At 31.1% G+C, this 17,223-nt stretch overlaps 1 protein-coding gene across 1 annotated transcript in view; it reads left to right on the top strand.

Moving 5' to 3' along the window:
- The window catches only part of fs(1)N (female sterile (1) Nasrat), a 120,530-nt gene that overhangs the window by 35,677 nt on the left and 67,630 nt on the right, over positions 1-17,223 (top strand). Inside the window, exons 10-14 of the mRNA XM_075377087.1 lie at positions 3,418-3,815; positions 6,482-6,735; positions 11,817-12,058; positions 14,405-14,548; positions 16,029-16,314. Of these exons, the coding sequence (XP_075233202.1) occupies positions 3,418-3,815; positions 6,482-6,735; positions 11,817-12,058; positions 14,405-14,548; positions 16,029-16,314 (1,324 nt within the window). The remainder of the gene's footprint in view (positions 1-3,417; positions 3,816-6,481; positions 6,736-11,816; positions 12,059-14,404; positions 14,549-16,028; positions 16,315-17,223) is intronic.

The raw sequence follows: 17,223 nt of genomic DNA, 5'->3' as shown, positions 1-17,223 counted from the left end.
TATATTATCTCTGATTATCAGGATAAATTTCTTTGTTTGTACGTTATGTATCTAACAATTTAATTTTAGTCTTTCTTTTAAGTAATATAATTTGTTAAATAACCATCTTTTATCATGTGAGTTTGCAGTAAAGATTTATTTTTGTGATTTTTTCCAACAAACCTTTACTCAACACTTTCCATTTATATCAGCATTAAGGTTATTTTCAATAAAATCAACTTAAGTGTATTCATTTATTTAAATATGTACAGAAAGAAATTGCATTATGGTATTATTTAGATGGATATTATGTTTTTCTTTGTTTTAGAAACCATTCTGATGCGGATGCATTTTTCAGTGAAGTTTCAGATATTTAATTCCAATGTAATTAACATAATAAGAATTCATATTTCAAAAGGGAAGTTTTTCTGCAGATGTCTCGCACAGGAAGATGCAACTTTTCCAATGATGGAGAGGTCATTGATCTTGAGCAAGCCATTCAAAAACTTCAACTTGGTTCCTTCCAGGTTAACAAATGGAAGGAGATGACCTCTTTTTGAGTTGGATGAGCTGTGTTATTAGCTGCAACAGCAGAGCCAAATGTTTAAAACCTGCTGAAAGTTCACAATGAACTGCAGCCATGTCCATCAGGTCTTCATCAGTTCAGGGACAGCGGTTATTCTTGGTTAAAGCTGGCAGTGTTCTCTTCCTGTCTCAACATCTGGCCGTAAACAAAGACATTACTGTAAATGTCAATTTACTCGCTGTTGTATAATTATATTACATATACGGCCTAATGTTTGTAATCTTGGGGCAGGAGGCATTGGGAAGAGGGGCTGAAAAAGCTCTATCGCATCATTCACTGACAATGAAGACAGTGTTTCAAATTTCAAAAATCTTCAGTCAGCGATATCCTTCAACAAGGATATTGCTACCCGGTAGCTGTGGAAGGAAATCAGTTGGCACAAGAGAACACTCTCTGCACTATGTTAACATGTGGTGAAATGTTAGACGTAGCATGACCAATCAACTAAGTAGATGCTAAACAGTTTAAAAGAACTGAAATCGATGAACTATGGACCTTTATGAAAGTTTCTCTATTTCATAAGCAAATGATTTATCATATTTCGACGAAGAGGTGATCTTATAGCAAGTTTCACTCACTCACCGTCAGTGGATATAACGCGATAAAACAAACAGTTTCTGGTGTATATGCTGTATAAGAAGATATTTACTGAACAGTAAATACTATGTTTCAGACGGTATGAAACCTGGAGATAGAAAGTGTTTCATTCAGAGACTGTTAAAAAAAATTAAAACTAAGGTTGAGATCGTATTTGATGAACAATTCAAAATGTTCAGTGATATGATCTCAGTAGCATATACAAAAATTTTCAAAAGCAAATGGCTTCAAAAAAGTCATTAGACATATTGCACCATTCTGCCCCCCATTAGTTCCAAGGTTAAATGGAAGCTTTATTTTCAATTCACAAATGTTCAATTTTTAATTTAGACTTACTTTTTCAGAAACATGTTGTCTGGAGAAAACTGTTACAATAGGGGCAAGTGTTGCAGCGGTCGAGCAAATTGGGTGATTTATTCTTATTGAAAATGCATTTAGCTGCAACTTAGTACTACTATAAAACATACTAAAATAGTACATACTACTATAAAATTCAAAGATTTTTTTAAAAAGTGTTTACTCAATAGTGCTACTGTTATTATTAAAACCTTAAAAATATTAGATCCAAGAAAAATTTTATTGGAACGATTCAAATGAATAAATTAGCCCTTGGTAATTTCAATGATATATGCATTTCTGTAAATAAAATTCACACCCTGCCATGGGCCTATGTTAATACTCCATTAAAATTGAAGCAGCTACTTTCAGAATGATTTAAAAAGGTTGAACATTTATGATAAAATTTAATTAAATGTAATTATTGTTTAAAATCTGTAGTGACCAGATTAACAATGCCTCTGAGTTATTGAACAAATGTTTGTATAAATTTATGTAATGTAAAAATGAATTGTAAAAATGTATTGATGTAATAAAAATTAAATTTTAAATTATATTTGTTGATGTATTGTAATTGTAGTTAATTGTGTATTGTAATACTCTTCAACCAGTTATGAGTTCAAGAAAGAAGACTGTACTTTCTTTAGAAAGACTTAACATGGCGTAGGGTGCTGAGCAAACTTAAAATGGATATTGAATGGTCCGAGCCTGACTCCGAAAGAATATAAACAGTTTGTGTGTATATGTACAGGTAGCTCTCATACGGCAGCCTGTACATGTCTTGTTGAATGGGATTTCTTATGGCTGTTATACAAACCCTACTATGTAATGAGTATGGAGTACTTATAGAGTACATACGAATAAGAGTATGTTATTTTTTACCTGTGATGGTTTCGTTGAACACTGCATTCACAGAGTCTAAATTTATTATCTCCCTGTTCATTGTTGTAAGACTGAAATCTAAATATTTGAGAAAGCGCATGATTTCTTGCGTTAACCATTTAAGCTTCTCGTATCGACTGTCCGATGGAGGGTCTGGGGGAGGAATTTTTATATTCTCAATTATCAATGAAAATCAAACCCGTCGTTTCAGCTTCTCAAATGCAGCTTCATGGTTAACTCTTTGCCTCTGAGGTTTATTGGGTTTGCTTCTTGATTGCTTACACACTCAGTTACATTCTGCATGGACTTGGTGTTAACCAGTAAATAATGCTGTAGGTAAATGATGCTGTGAGGCACTTCATTTATCTTATATCCCCGTCCAACCTTCAGAAAAAATTTGTGAATTATGGCTTTCCCTGTTCATGTACGAACCACGAACGATGTTGCAGGTTATGCAGATGGCATCGGATAAAATAGTGGCTGGTCGCTCAAACTCAGGCCACTCGTACGGAGCCAAGACCACCTCATCGAATCCTGAGAGAGTGTGGGTCGAGGAGGGTTTTGTAAAATCTACTTTTTTCAAACATAAAAGCCACGATCTCATCAATCATGATCTTCATCCTGCATTTTAGTGGTTTTTTCTTGTTACATTGGTGCTGTTTCCGTTATTTGTCGTGAAATTCATCAAGAATATCCTCTCAAGTACACATTTAATTCACCCTATGGTAGCGAGTCCTGTTTTTAAATAGCAATTCTTTTGGAAAAACTATATTTATATTTTTCCACTTGATGTTTATTTTTTATTTTGATATTTGAAATTATTGAAACATTTTGTAATTTCTGTATGTTTTGTTTTTTCAGTTTATATTTCATTGTGAAATCTCATTTCACAGTTTCTTAATTCTTTGAGTATTTTAAATTAAAATAATATAATGTTATCATTAAAAAGAGCAGAGTTAAACTAACTGAGCCAAATCTGCCGTTATTTTCGGTTATTGATTAATCAAAACCATATTCTATACTACTTTTTTTTCTAGGAACTATGGAATCAACAAAGAAGAAATATAACTGAAGCTCAAAATAGAGCAAATTTTATTTTTAAAAGAAATGAAACAAATGTAGTAACTGGAAACTGGACAGTTGATGAAATTGTAACATCAAAAATATTTTTTGGCAAAGATGTTGGTTATGAAAATGTTACAAATAATCTTGAACAAGATTCTTATAGTATGAATATGGTTAAACGAATAAATACAACAGTGAGTGAAATAAAGTATGAATTAGAAAACAAAGTTTCTGTCAGTGATTTATTACGCAATTTTGGAAAAGTTAAAGGCAATGTACTTGTGAAAGGGAAAACATTTGTAAAGAATGCTGAAGTGTCTGGAAAAATTAATGGAATGTCCGTCATTGATTTATTATATGATACCTTCAGGTAATTTTTTTTTTAAATTAATAATAATGATTAAAAACTTTTAGGACAAAATTTTATTTGAATGTGGTCTATTTGTAAAGCTTTGTTAAGTAAATAAAATTGAGTTTTATTTGTAAAGTTTTTTTAATTTTCAATTCTCTTCTCCATGGTTTTCAGTTAATTTAGGAAGGATATTATTTATGTTGTTTGGATGTGACTGGTATTGACAGAAATTTGACTAAAGTATTTTTCTCATATCTTGTTATAAATTAGATTTAAGAAAATTTAAATTTTACTTTCCCGGCAAGTATAGCTAGAATAACAAGTTATATCTGTTTTTGGCCTTATATTTCAGAATTGACCAAACCAATTTTCTTTAATTTGACTCAAATATTTCTATACATGGGGTTTTGATCATATTAATGTTTTTTTTGTTTTTTTTAACTTGTCACCAGGGTTTGGAGATATTGTAAAAAAAAACAATTTTGATTTTCTTCAGAGGAATTTTAGAGAAAACTTTATTAAAGCAAAATTGTTACCTGTAATGATATATAAACAAAAAAATCTTTTTTTAAAGTTTGTACTACATATATAGAGCTATCAAGAAATATGTACAATTTTTTTAAATTATAGTCCCCAGACCTAAAATACAGAAAATTGCATTGTTTGACTTGACCGGCCAAGCTGGGAAATGCAAATTTTTTGCATCCTTTTTTTTCTTTTGCCAAAAAACAATTTTCTCAAAATTTTTCATAATTGAGTTAATGCAGTTTCACTTCATATATTATCTTTTGACTTCTAATGTGATGGTTTTTTTTAGAATGCATGTCAATTTACTGACTGTAAATTGATATCAGGATTTATGTAAAAAAAAGGACTGTAAATTGACTAGTTCACTTATCTTTTAATGAATTTTTACTTTCTCTAAACTATTTTTACCTGTATTTACTGTACTATTACCAGTATTACCTGTATTTACCAGTACTATTTACTGTATTTTTGTTTAATTGGTTATGCAATAATTGGGCTGAATGAGAATTTTGCATACATCAGCATAGAGAATATAGAGATATGATTGTGGTTTGACATTGCACTATCCTTCAAATATGTAGAATATAGTTTCATGAAAAGTATGAAATGTAATATTAACAATATTGCAAATGGAAAAATTAACAAATAATCCTGTAAATACTCTGTAAGGAATATTTAGCCCTGCTGGATATTTATACTATTTGGAATTATCATTTCATGCAGTTGTCAAGATGGATAAATTATTCCTCAAATTTCTTTCGTAGGGTTTTGTGCTTACAAACATTACACATTGATGACTTCACATTTCTCTCAATTACTTTCCAGGAATGAACTCAATTAATGTTGGTTTGTAGATGCTATTTTTTTTAGGAATTATGACCAATTTATTTTTTATGTATTAATACTTCAGTCAGTAAAAAATCTAGTTGGTAAAAATTGAGTATTTCAGTCATATGTAACTGTGTAATCTGAGGGATAGTGGTTAATTAATGAGGTAAAAGTATTTAAAAACTGTCACCTAGCTAAGCATAGGGTTTAATATTAGTTTTAGTTTACAGTTATATATATCTGCTGTCATTCCTCAGGAAAAAGTTTTTTATACCTACTGTAAGCTTTTATTTCATTTCAATTGTAAAATATATTTATTTAAAGATAAAAATTTCATAATAAATATTTATTTTTTATTATCATGAGCTATTATTAAAATCTGATAATGTTTATTTTTAATTTAAGAAACGATTTTGCCATCTACTCTACAAGTACAGTAAAATTATGTAAAAAAAGTAAATTTATATTAAAAAAAATTAAAGTTGTGTTATGGAGATTCAATTCAGTTTTTGTGTTATAAAGAAACAGAGCTGCATTGGGAAATAATTTATTTGGTAATTTATATTATATTCTGGTTTTTCTGCCTTAAAAAGGGAAGTACTACATTGAGTAATGCATTATACTGCTTCCAGAATTTTTTAATTGTTGGAGCACTCTGGAATCTCTGTTTGTGGGATTGTGTACTGGTTCTTATCTCTTCTATTATTTGATAATGGCAGCCTTCAAGGCTTCAACTTTCCAAGGTGGATTTTAGTTTTTTTTTTAACAAAAACATTTCTGTAGAAACATGGTTATGATTGGGAGGGGAGTTTAACAATATTCTTTATGTGTTAAGTACACAAAACAACCTATATTGGCAAAATACATACGTGGTCAAGCTATGATTTTTTCCAAATTTTTTTTTAATATGATGACATGATCTTTGATAACAGCCTTCAATAACCTTGACTATAATTCTAGTTAATTTGGAATGATAAACCACATATAAAACTGTGTACAGTTTGTAAATTCTTCTCAAAACTTGATTGTAACAAATATGTCATAATGCAGCTAGTGTGAGAATTGCTAGAATACTTGACTACACTCTATTAGGCATATGACTCATACATAGTACTTGGGTAATAGTAGATTTGGACCATTGTAACTTGGGTTACTCGTTTTTGGTTTCTTTTTGAACAGTTATCATAGCACTTCGGACATAATTCACTTCCCCAAGTTATCTAGGCTTTTTATAGAAAAATTACGGTGGTTGTGGAGGTTCAATTCAGTTTTTGTGTTGTTAATATCACAAAATTAGATTAATTTTTATTATTTTTAATTTTCTTTAGATTAGATAGACCCAAGAAAATTAGAGGAAATAAGGTAATAAGTCATTTAAAAGCCGATCATATTTATATCAAAAAAATTAATAATATTATGGCAGAAAATTTAATTTTTAAAGATGGTCCAATTATGATTGATGGAAATTTAACATTAAAAAATAAGTTAGTAGTTCATGGTGACATTATTTTATCATCGATAGGAAAAGTTAATGGAATTGATCTGTCAAAGGATGTATTACAATTTGGTAAAAAATATTCAGGTAATATTTATTTTTTATTTAGATAATTAAGGAATGTCTTCTTATGTAGTTTAAATGGGTATTTTAATTGATTAAATTAAGGAGTTTTTATTTTATCTGATGCTACTCTATGTTGAGTAAAATACTTAGTTCATCAGGCATCTGTGAGATAAGTTAGTATTGTTGATGAAAGTAGCCAGACTGCTGTTTAGAGTTCTGTTGCATAAATTTGTTTTTAAATTGTATTAGAATACTTCCTAGGACACTTTTGCAGCATCCCACACATTATTTTAAATGTTCATTAATATAATCACATGCACTTCTTTATACGTTGATAATTTTCTATTAAATGGCTAGTAAATCACATTACACAGTCCATGATATTTTTTAGAACCTTATTACTTTATTATTACAGCTACTATGCTATTATTATAGCAGGTTGTTATGATTGGAATAATAGTGACTATCAAGTTTAAATTCCTTAAGTTCTTTATGATATCAATAGATAGATGTTTCCCTGTGATTGTTATTAAGATAATTAAAGTATGTTTACCTTCTAGAATCCACCTTCAATGTTTTTCACTGGCAAAATTGTAAATTGTTAGATAAATCTTTTTTAGTATAATAAAAGGAAAGCAGTCTCTCTTTTTTATTAGTTTTTCATGAATATCTTTAAAAAAAGGAAAGATAGTAAAATTATTTATAGTTACTCATCTGTTTTGCATTTTTTCTTTTTATGTATGGTTACAATGATCACATTTTTCCAGTATATGTGGAAAAATGTAAAAACATCAATGTGGTTATTCCTTACTAAGATTAATTAAATATATTTTAAATGACAATTCTTTTTATTGTCTTATTGCATTTTTCCTTTATTGTGAGTACTTTCATAATCTAGTACTACCATTCAGGTAGTTCAATTCATTCATCTGACTGGTTTTCTAAATAGGCAAATTACTCTTGATCAATTTCTATACACATCTACTTAATTTAATCGTGTGCAATAAAATAAGTTTTCTTGATAACACTTTTAAGGTAAGGAAATTGTTGAGCTTCACATCTGGGCTATATGTAGGGTATGAAAAAATGTCAAAGTAAAGTTTCTGAAGAACATCGGTATTGTTTCTTTCGTGCATTTTTATGTTATCATTTTGATTTTCCAACAAGTCTATTTTTGTTATTCAAGGTCTAAAGTAGAATTTATGATTTGTATTTTTTTCTTTTTTTTGTTCTTGATGAGTCTGAGAAATACCATTTACGTACCTCCCATAAATGACGGAGTGTTGGACTTGCACGGGTTCGGCTAGATGTTATTAAGAGCATATGTGTTCCTGAACCCTACTGACTAAAACTCCTATCTCTCTGTACCCCCCACCCAGAGCCAGATCATTCCAACCCCATAGGGGAAGACACCTGCCTTGTGACACTTCTGGTCATCACACCATTCCTCCCGTTTCTAGCCCTGATGGGCTTCAGTGGGAGTCATCTTTCGGCCTCTAACTTTTTACATCTTATAGTAATAAGTCAGGCCTCATTGGAATACCACCAATGTAAATTCCTTGGTAGACATTTGCATCAGTGATTTAAAAATCGGCTTTTACCTTTGCAGTAGGCCTCGTCTAGACACCACAGCTGGATCAGCATTTAAGCACTCAGCTTCGGGGGTGCGTTCCTCTAACCACCAAGGAGGAGCCGCACCAGGCCTGACTATGTCATTTCTAGCAGCCCCAACCAATGGCTGGGTCTTGGTCTTTTCCACTCAAGGGGTCGGGAAAAGTGGTCCCACTGCTTCATTGCTGCTGCCCATCCAGACAAACAACAACTATACGGAGGGCTGTCCCGACCCCCTCTTCCTCCTTTCTCTTTTATCTGTATTTTGTGTCAATCTTTAACCCAGATTCCAGCTTCATCTTCCTTGGTCTTTAGTTTGTCAGTGGTTAACTCTGACACCTACTCCCACTGAGCGCATCCTCTCAGCATATATTCAGCGGTATTATCTGGTGTCAGCCACCCCAGCCATAAAGATGCCTATCCTGATCCCACTTATGACAGTTGTAAAAGGTATATTCAGCTGTATCTTCTAATCTGCAGTATTGATAATCAGGTGTCCTTCTTTTGAACCTAAAGAGGTAAGTGGAAAACCCCCTGTGTTCCGACAACAGTTGTGTAAGCTAATAAGTGGGTTCACCATGTTTCCTCCTAATCCATGGTGAGAACTGCGGTATTAGGAATTTAGTCCATCTGCCCTTATTTGTCTCATCACATTGCATCTGCCATTCCCTCAGATGTTCCTTGGTCATTGATTTGGAGATTCCCTCGCTTCTTCGCACCAGTTTTCTAGCCCTTAATGTCACTGGGGATATCCCAGCTATAACATCAACAGGTCTGAATGTAGTTCGATGTGAGAGTTATTCCTAACGCTGCTCTTCGTTGAAGTGAGATTAGGCGATTTGCATTCCTCTTTTTTTCTAACGCTGAGGATCACATAGGGATCGCGTACAATATTATTGATGTAGCAACAGATAACGTCAGTCACCTCCAGCTAGCACATGGGTCCCTTCTAGATGAGAATAACTTATTAACTTCAATTATCATTCTCTCTGCATGTTGCGACACTTCTTTCACTTGGGTTGAGAAGAGTCCAGACCTTTCTACCCACACTTCAGATACTTTGCACTTCCGGATTCTGCTATTTTGGTGCCCATCCACCGTCACCGCCAATCCCCTCAGTTTTCTTCTACCCACTACAGCAACTACAGATGTTTTATTCAGGGTCAGAGACATTTTCCTCGTTTTCAGCCACTCACTTATCCTGCATATGGCACTATTTGCAGTTTCCTCCACCTCATTTTCAGTATGATCTGTCACCAACAGTGCCAGGTCATCCGCATATACCATGTGACTATCACCCGGAAGCTCAGTCCTCAAGAGGCCATCATATACTGCGTTTCATAAAATTGGCCCAATACAGAACCTTGTGGCACTCCACCAAATTAACTTCAGCGAGCCCATCCTCAGTGTCTGCAGACAACTTCTGCTCTTATAGGTAACTGTTTAGTGTTGACAGCAGGTATTCAATGATACCCCTGTCCCTCAATAAATCCATAACAACTGGCCATAGTACTGGTAAATGTGTTTTTCACGTCGAGTAAAATTATTAGCAATGCAGTATCCACCTACTGTGACATGTGCCCACCGCCCTGTCTCTCACCTAGTCCATCACATCTGTGGTGGACTTCCCCTTAATGAATCCATATTGATTTGGGGGTAGCCCACTCTTAGCATCTAGCTCATCCCCCACACTCTCAGCAACCATTCTCTCTAACAACTTGCCTAACATATTAGACACAGAGGTGTGTAAGCAATGCCCCCACTTTTTTTTGCACCTGATTTTAGGAGGAGGACCAATTTGGCCTCCTTCCAGCATCCAGGGATTTTGCAGTTTGTTAATGCATCATTCACGGTTTCAAGAATTGTTCAAGGGCACCTTTCAACTAGACCGCTTATCATCGCACCAGGAACACCATCAGGTCCTGGGCTCTTTTATTTATTCTAGCAGCAGCGCTGTTCAAGTCATCTATTGTAACACGTTGACCATGGGTGCAAGGAATCTCTGTTCTTTCTGTTTCCTCCACTGAAGAAAGGGACAGTACAGCCCTTAGAGTCTGGCCCCTAGACAGGTTTGGGAGTTGCCTACCAAATTTCTTCGTTACAATCTGGTAGGCTTTTTACTCCATGGGTTATAATCAAACTCATTAATGAGTTCTTCTTCCCAAGCATTGGTCTCTGCTTTCTTTATAGTTGCTCCAAGTCTCTTTCTGGCCATTTGGTATTCTTCAGTCTTAGCCTCTGCATTTGTGTTTCCCCATTTGGCTCGTTGCATAATTCTTTATAACCACCAAGCTGATTTTCTTAACAAGGCGATCTCTGTCCACCAATATACAGTCAATATATAGAATTTCTGCCTCCAGATGATCAGTAAAAAAAAATCTGATCCAAAAGCAGCACTAGGGTGTTTTATGGTTAACAGAGGAAGAGTTATGGTTACATTTCATATTCTACCTTTCTCCTCTTGACATTTGATTTATATGATATTCCAGGATGATCATCTGGAGACTACATGTATCTAGATTTTGCCTGCAATACATAGCTATCTCTTATAACTCTCTTGATTTGGAATTTGTAGCAGTTATGCCTTTTGATTAGCTAATAAACATACCTGTAGCTTGTTACACCCATTAATCACTATGTCAGAATGTGTTGTTAATGTGGTTATAAAATGATGGCTGGGAACATTTCTGAGTGCCATCAGCATTAAAATATAACTATCAGCTAGGCCTCAAACTATTAACTTCCTCAATTGAAAGGTTAGCATTACTTATCATCGCTATTCTATACACCTTTGTTATTGGAAATTAATTTATCTTCATGATATTGTTATAAGAGTTGGTTACTACATTCACCTACTCTTCATTTACCCTTTACTCCTAATACTTTACAATACCCAGTGAGCTAAGTCTTTTGATAAGAGATTTGATTAAAATGTGATAAAACACATTCTTTTGTCATTTCAACATTATATGACACATTTTTAAGTTAAGTGTTGTTTAATCGATTAATTGGTTTGAATTTGATGCTTTGAATCTGACATGGAAACTATATTTTTGGGTAGAGCCCTAAGAGAAGATTTTTGTAAAATATATAGTGCAGTGATTAAGTTACCATAAGGTTGAAGTTTTCTGCCTGTTTTGTCAGTTATAATTAAGAAATTACCAAATATAGTTAGAAAGACAAAATTCTAAAAAAATTCTAGTTCTTGGACAAGAATAATAAAAACAAATAAAATAACATATATTATTTGAATGTCATACGTAGTGGAATAAACCTCCTAAAACCATAAAATCACCAAAATATGTGCCATCAAAACTTAAAATGGATTTTTATAACAGTACTGCTGATTTATCAATTTATTAGAAGTTATTATATTACTGGTGTATTTCTTTTTAAGTATATTTACTTGCTAGTATATTTTAAATGTTCTTATTAATTTTGTGTTGATGTTGCTAGATTTCCATATTTTATAAATAAATTAATTTTTTTAGGAGAATTAAATTTTGATTCACTCTCTGCAGAGGATGTTATAGTTGAGGAAATTAATGGTAAGAACTTATCTTCATTATTTCCATCAAATGATTTCGTATCATCAACTTCATGGAAGAATATACTTACTGGTCCTAATTTAACAGTTAAAAATATTAATGGAAAAGAATGGAAAACTTTGATTAAATCTGCTGTTTGGCTAAATAAAGATAGTTTTGTTAATGGAACAACTATTGTTAAAGGAGTACGTTATTTTTAAATCTAATTTCAGTTAATATCAAAGATTACTTCTATTAATAAATTATTTAAAAAATAGAATATCTATCCAAATAATCAATATTTATTTTATATCAGAATTTTTTTCAGTTACCGATTTTTATTTTAAATAATGTATTAGATTATTAATTAAATTGAAAATTTTATCAGTATTAGAATCTTTAATAACAGTTGGTGTGTGAAAATTCATTTCTTAAACACAAAACAAATTTTTATAGTGCAGTTTGATAATTAGTATATACTAATTATCAAAATTAGTATATACTAATTAGTATATAATTATTTATATACTAATTATCAAATTCGCTTTTGTATCAATCATAGTCATGTTGGAGAGAAAGTACTTCATTTCTCTAGTATGCTTGTTTTTTTTTTAAATGGCTATGCCATATACCTGAGTGGTAGGTGTATAGTGTCATTATTTCACTTTCAACTATTGTGATTATGATACTTAACATATTTAAATTGTTTCACAAAGTGAAGATATTAAAACTATTTTTCACTTATTTTTAATGATATATTCTTTATTTGTGAAAAAGTTATTTATATTTAATAAAGTATGGCAGTTCAAAATAAGTGTTCCAAAATCTAATCTCTTCTGATTGTTACAGATTGTTTATATATATTAGCATATGTAAGATTTATAGTTTTAGTTGTGGAAGAAATCGTAAGGGTTAAACGTTTTTGAATAAAAATAGAGATTAGATTACATCAGTGTGAAAGTTTGGATTTAGCACTTACGTATAGGTTTAAAATATTAGCATAGATTAGAAGGTACTAAATCAAAATTAACAATGTAGAGAAAACAAGTTTAATATGATGCGATGATAAAAACTTAATAATTTTGTAAGTTGTACCAAACTAACCTATCTTTTTGAAAATTTTTTAAAGAAATGCCTTTAATTTTCTAGTGAGGTAAGGAAATCCAAGCAAATAAGAGTTTGTGTGTAGTAAATTTTGTGTCGGTTATATCCTGAAATTAATTTAATTAATGGCTTTTATAAAGTTGGATTGTCCACATACAAAATTTGCTTAATGTCAAAGATAATCTTAAGGTAGTATCACATAAAAAGAAAAAGCATAAATAAAAATAAAAATAGATGTTCAATAATAGATAAAATAATACTAGGTGTACAAAAAAAAAATTATTGAAGTTTAGTTTTTTAATCTCATTGATGAGATGTATAGTGTTGCTAGAATCAAAGAGCAGAAGGAGTGTTTTATTTGCATGCCTGACCATAGATTGATTCCCTATCTTCCTTCTTGACAGCATGACTAGTAAGGGTGGTGAACTCCTGCACAGAAAGCCTTCTATGTTTTGCAATTTGCTAATTGTGAATTTGTCATTACAGTTCAATGTGCATTCCATAGAAAGTTTAATTGTGAGCTTCCAAATGATAATAACATTCGTCGGTGGTATAATCAGTTTGGAACAATTAGATGTCTGTGCATAAAGAAGAGTACGAACTGACCAAGAGTGGTAGAAGAAAATTTTGAATTTGTGCATGCTGATTTCCCAATTGAAATGTTGTAGCATAAAAATCATGACTTTCTTGATCGTATCATATTGTATTTAATAATGAGTCAACATTTCATCTTTTGGAAAAGTTAAAGTTAATAATATATCTGGGGTTCAAAAAATCCCAATTGCTTTCCCCAACTGCTGAATTGGTCAGCGTGGACTCAATAACAGAGCTTGTTTGTGGAGCCTGCAATATCACCCGACCTGACATCATTTGATTCTTTCCTTTGGGGTTTTATAAAGGATTCTGTGTATGTGCCTCTGCTACCTACTGATTTACCCAATTTAAGGCACACGATTGAAGCAGTTGTTGTTGTTTCCATTACTTCAGGCTTGTCTCTTCAAGTACAGATGTACTCTCCTAATGGTTGGATATGTGTCGCACGCTGAAAGGTGCTCACATTGAACATTCAACTAAAACTGTAACAGTTACTCTTTCATTTTATTTGTGATTCATTATTGTAGCTCATAATTAAGAGATTAAATAGTTGTACAATCTCTATATTCTTTTTTTACATCCTGTATTTTTGTGCAGTAATATTATTTTATAAGATATTATTTTAGAGAATATTATATATAGAAAGAGAAATTTATTATTAAATAATAGATTAAATTGCTTTCTTTATTCTTTAACGTACAGACATAAAAACATGGTGGTTGATGATAAAGATCTTCAAATATATTTAGGTAAAGTTTTTTTAACTTTCTTTAAAAAGTTATTTAAATTTATCACATATTTTGAGATACAAATTTTGCGAGTTATAACACTTTTTGTCAATTTTTTAATTTTAGAAAATTTCTACTAATGGGGATTTATATTACGGACATAAGTTGGGGCCGGATGATAATGATGTAGCATCTGAATTTTATAGTTATAATGGAACTGGAAGAAGTGAAGATGTCGATTCATTAGAAGATAGTACTACAGATTCTCACGTAGGAAAATTTTAATTAAATTAGTTCATTGTAATAAACAAGAGGTAATTAAAGTAGTATTTTAAGTTAAGAGCAAAATATGAAATTGTCTGTGTCTATCAGATTTAGATGGTCAGAAAGTTTCCTAGACTTACAATGAAAGTATAATCTTGTTCATTTGGATTAGGCAGGATCAGACCTAGTTTGGATAACTAAAAGTCTAAAAAATCTAGAAATGTCACAGCTTTTTGTGGTTATAAAAGGTTTACACTGTTAAATATAGAAAGTTTGAAATCATTTTAATGTATGTTTGGCAGTCCTCAAACGTGGAATAAGTGAATTCTTGCATTATTGTAGTTACAATAGCTTATGTTTTTATTTAAACAATTTATATTCCTGGTGGTCTACAAACTACTAAACATTAAATTTTTGAAGAAAAAATATCAAAAATATAAGTTTATCAGTGTGAAAAATTAATAAATAAAATTAATTTTACTAGTTCGTAGTATAGTATTGTACAAACTTGAAATTTAGAAAGGAATAAACCAACATTACAGAAGAAAAGGGGTTCTGGACTTTCATGAAAAAAAATTAATATTTAAATTATCCTGATGCTGAATCAGTCCAGATGTGAAATTGATTGAGGGAGAATTGAGAATTTGTGTAAGAGGGTTATTCTTTAGTAAATAACTTGTAGACATTTGTGGCAAAACTAATGGTTGGTTATCATTGTAAGAAAATAGGTGGCTTTCCTTGTTTTATTTTACCCTGATTTTTTGTTTAGTAATCTAGCTAGCCATGTATCTATAATTGCCATTGTGCAAATTTCCATTACGTCTAATCATAATAAAAAGTGAGACTTTTTTTGTAAAACATAATTTTTTTTGTTATTTTTAATTTTTATAATCCTGTTTTATTCATAAAGGAAAACTGATGATTATTTTCTATTTTATTTTATGTAATTAACACAATTATTATTTCTCTCGTTAATTACTGACTTCAACGACAGAATGATAATATCCCTTTTATCTGAAAAGGTTCTTGGTTTGATTCCTGGACAGGCTTAGCATTTTTAATATGCTGCATAATCCTGTCTTAAAAATAAAGTTATGGTGGCCTTTAATGGCATTTCATGTTTTTTAAAGAAAATTTTAATCTTTAAGTTTAACATATTTTCAATAATTTTTATTTTCTATTTCTAAACTTTTTTGATGATAAATCATGAAACTTCTTGAAACAGTTTGCATTATTCTAGAGTTGAATGCGTTAGAATAAGCTGTTGTTAAAAGGTATATCAAATGAAGACTGGTAGTCTAAATTTCTCTTGGTAGAGTTTTAATAGTACAGTTTAATTAACACAGCAATGTTTGTATATGTACTAGTAATACTGGTGCAAATGTAATGATATATTAAAAATCTAAGTACAGATCCTGTAAATAATTCAAAATAATTTAACTACTGCTTATCATTTAAACGTATATATTCATGATTTTTTTTACAGGATTTTAAACTAGAAAAGCCCGAACCATTGATAATAAAAGGTGATGTGGTAGTTAGTAATGCTGTGATTAGAGGTTCACTTTCAACTATTAAAAAAAGTAATGAAACGTGGGTAGAAATATTGACTGATATTGTGAGTAAAACAGATGATAAACTTGTATTCATAAACGGAACAAAAACATTTGAAAAAGGTCTTGAAACTAATTCTACGTTATTTACAACAGGACTTATCAATGGTCATAACATGTCTGATTTCATTACTACTGATACAGACCAGGTATTTGAAGGTAAGAACAATCATGTATTCCTTTTTTATAATATTGGACATTTTCTTTAATGGTACCTTAGATGTCATTAGCTATTTACATTTAAAAAATTTAATCTTGTATTTTTTATGAATAAAAAAAGGAAATATGACAGAAAGGAAGTGGATTCCTGTATAGAAAGAAATGTGCTATTACAGATACAGACCTAGAAATTAGACACTGTTAAACATGTTTGTAGCGGTGTTTTGAGAACATAGATAATGAGGAAGCCAGAAAAGAAAAATATTTAGATTTTTATATCGTGCAGTTATAGGACAGTAGTAAAGATTTGATGGACTGATGAAGTAAAAAAGGGTTTCGTAACAAATTGAAGAACAGATAAATTTTCTAATGTTTCTAATAAAAAGAAAAACCATAATTTGACAATGAAAGAAAGGAGATGATCGAGTTTCAGCTGTTATAATTGTGAAACAAACTGTTATAAAAATTCTTGTATATTTAAGTTAAGTGTGTTTTTGTAATTAATTTGCTTGGCTATCATATTATTAGCTGAGTAATACCATTTAGCAATAGTTAATTTTGGTAAGTTTATCATATATGGCTTAAAGAAAAGGTTTCTTCTTAAAGAACACTAATTTTGAATAACAGACAGTGTGTTTTTCTTACATTAGCTTTTCATGTGTATATCTCCTTAAAGTTTTAAACACTTTTTTTAACTGAAGGTTCATTTTTAATGTTCTTATTTTATTTTATTTAATATTTTAAGTAGCATTGACTGCTACTTAAAATATTATCCATTAAAAACTCTGATAACAGAGTATTACATCCAGTATTTCCTAATTTCAGTGATTTACATGAACCGGATTAGTAAGAATATCTTTGACCATTAATATTCTACTTTGCTTTATATCCTTCACTTTGCAATGTGCT

The sequence above is a fragment of the Lycorma delicatula genome, chromosome 10 (genome assembly GCF_047948215.1).
Source record: "Lycorma delicatula isolate Av1 chromosome 10, ASM4794821v1, whole genome shotgun sequence".
Taxonomy (NCBI): Eukaryota; Metazoa; Arthropoda; class Insecta; order Hemiptera; family Fulgoridae; genus Lycorma; species Lycorma delicatula.
The sequence above is the reverse complement of the archived record's forward strand: the minus strand, read 5'-3'. Positions and strand labels throughout refer to the sequence as shown.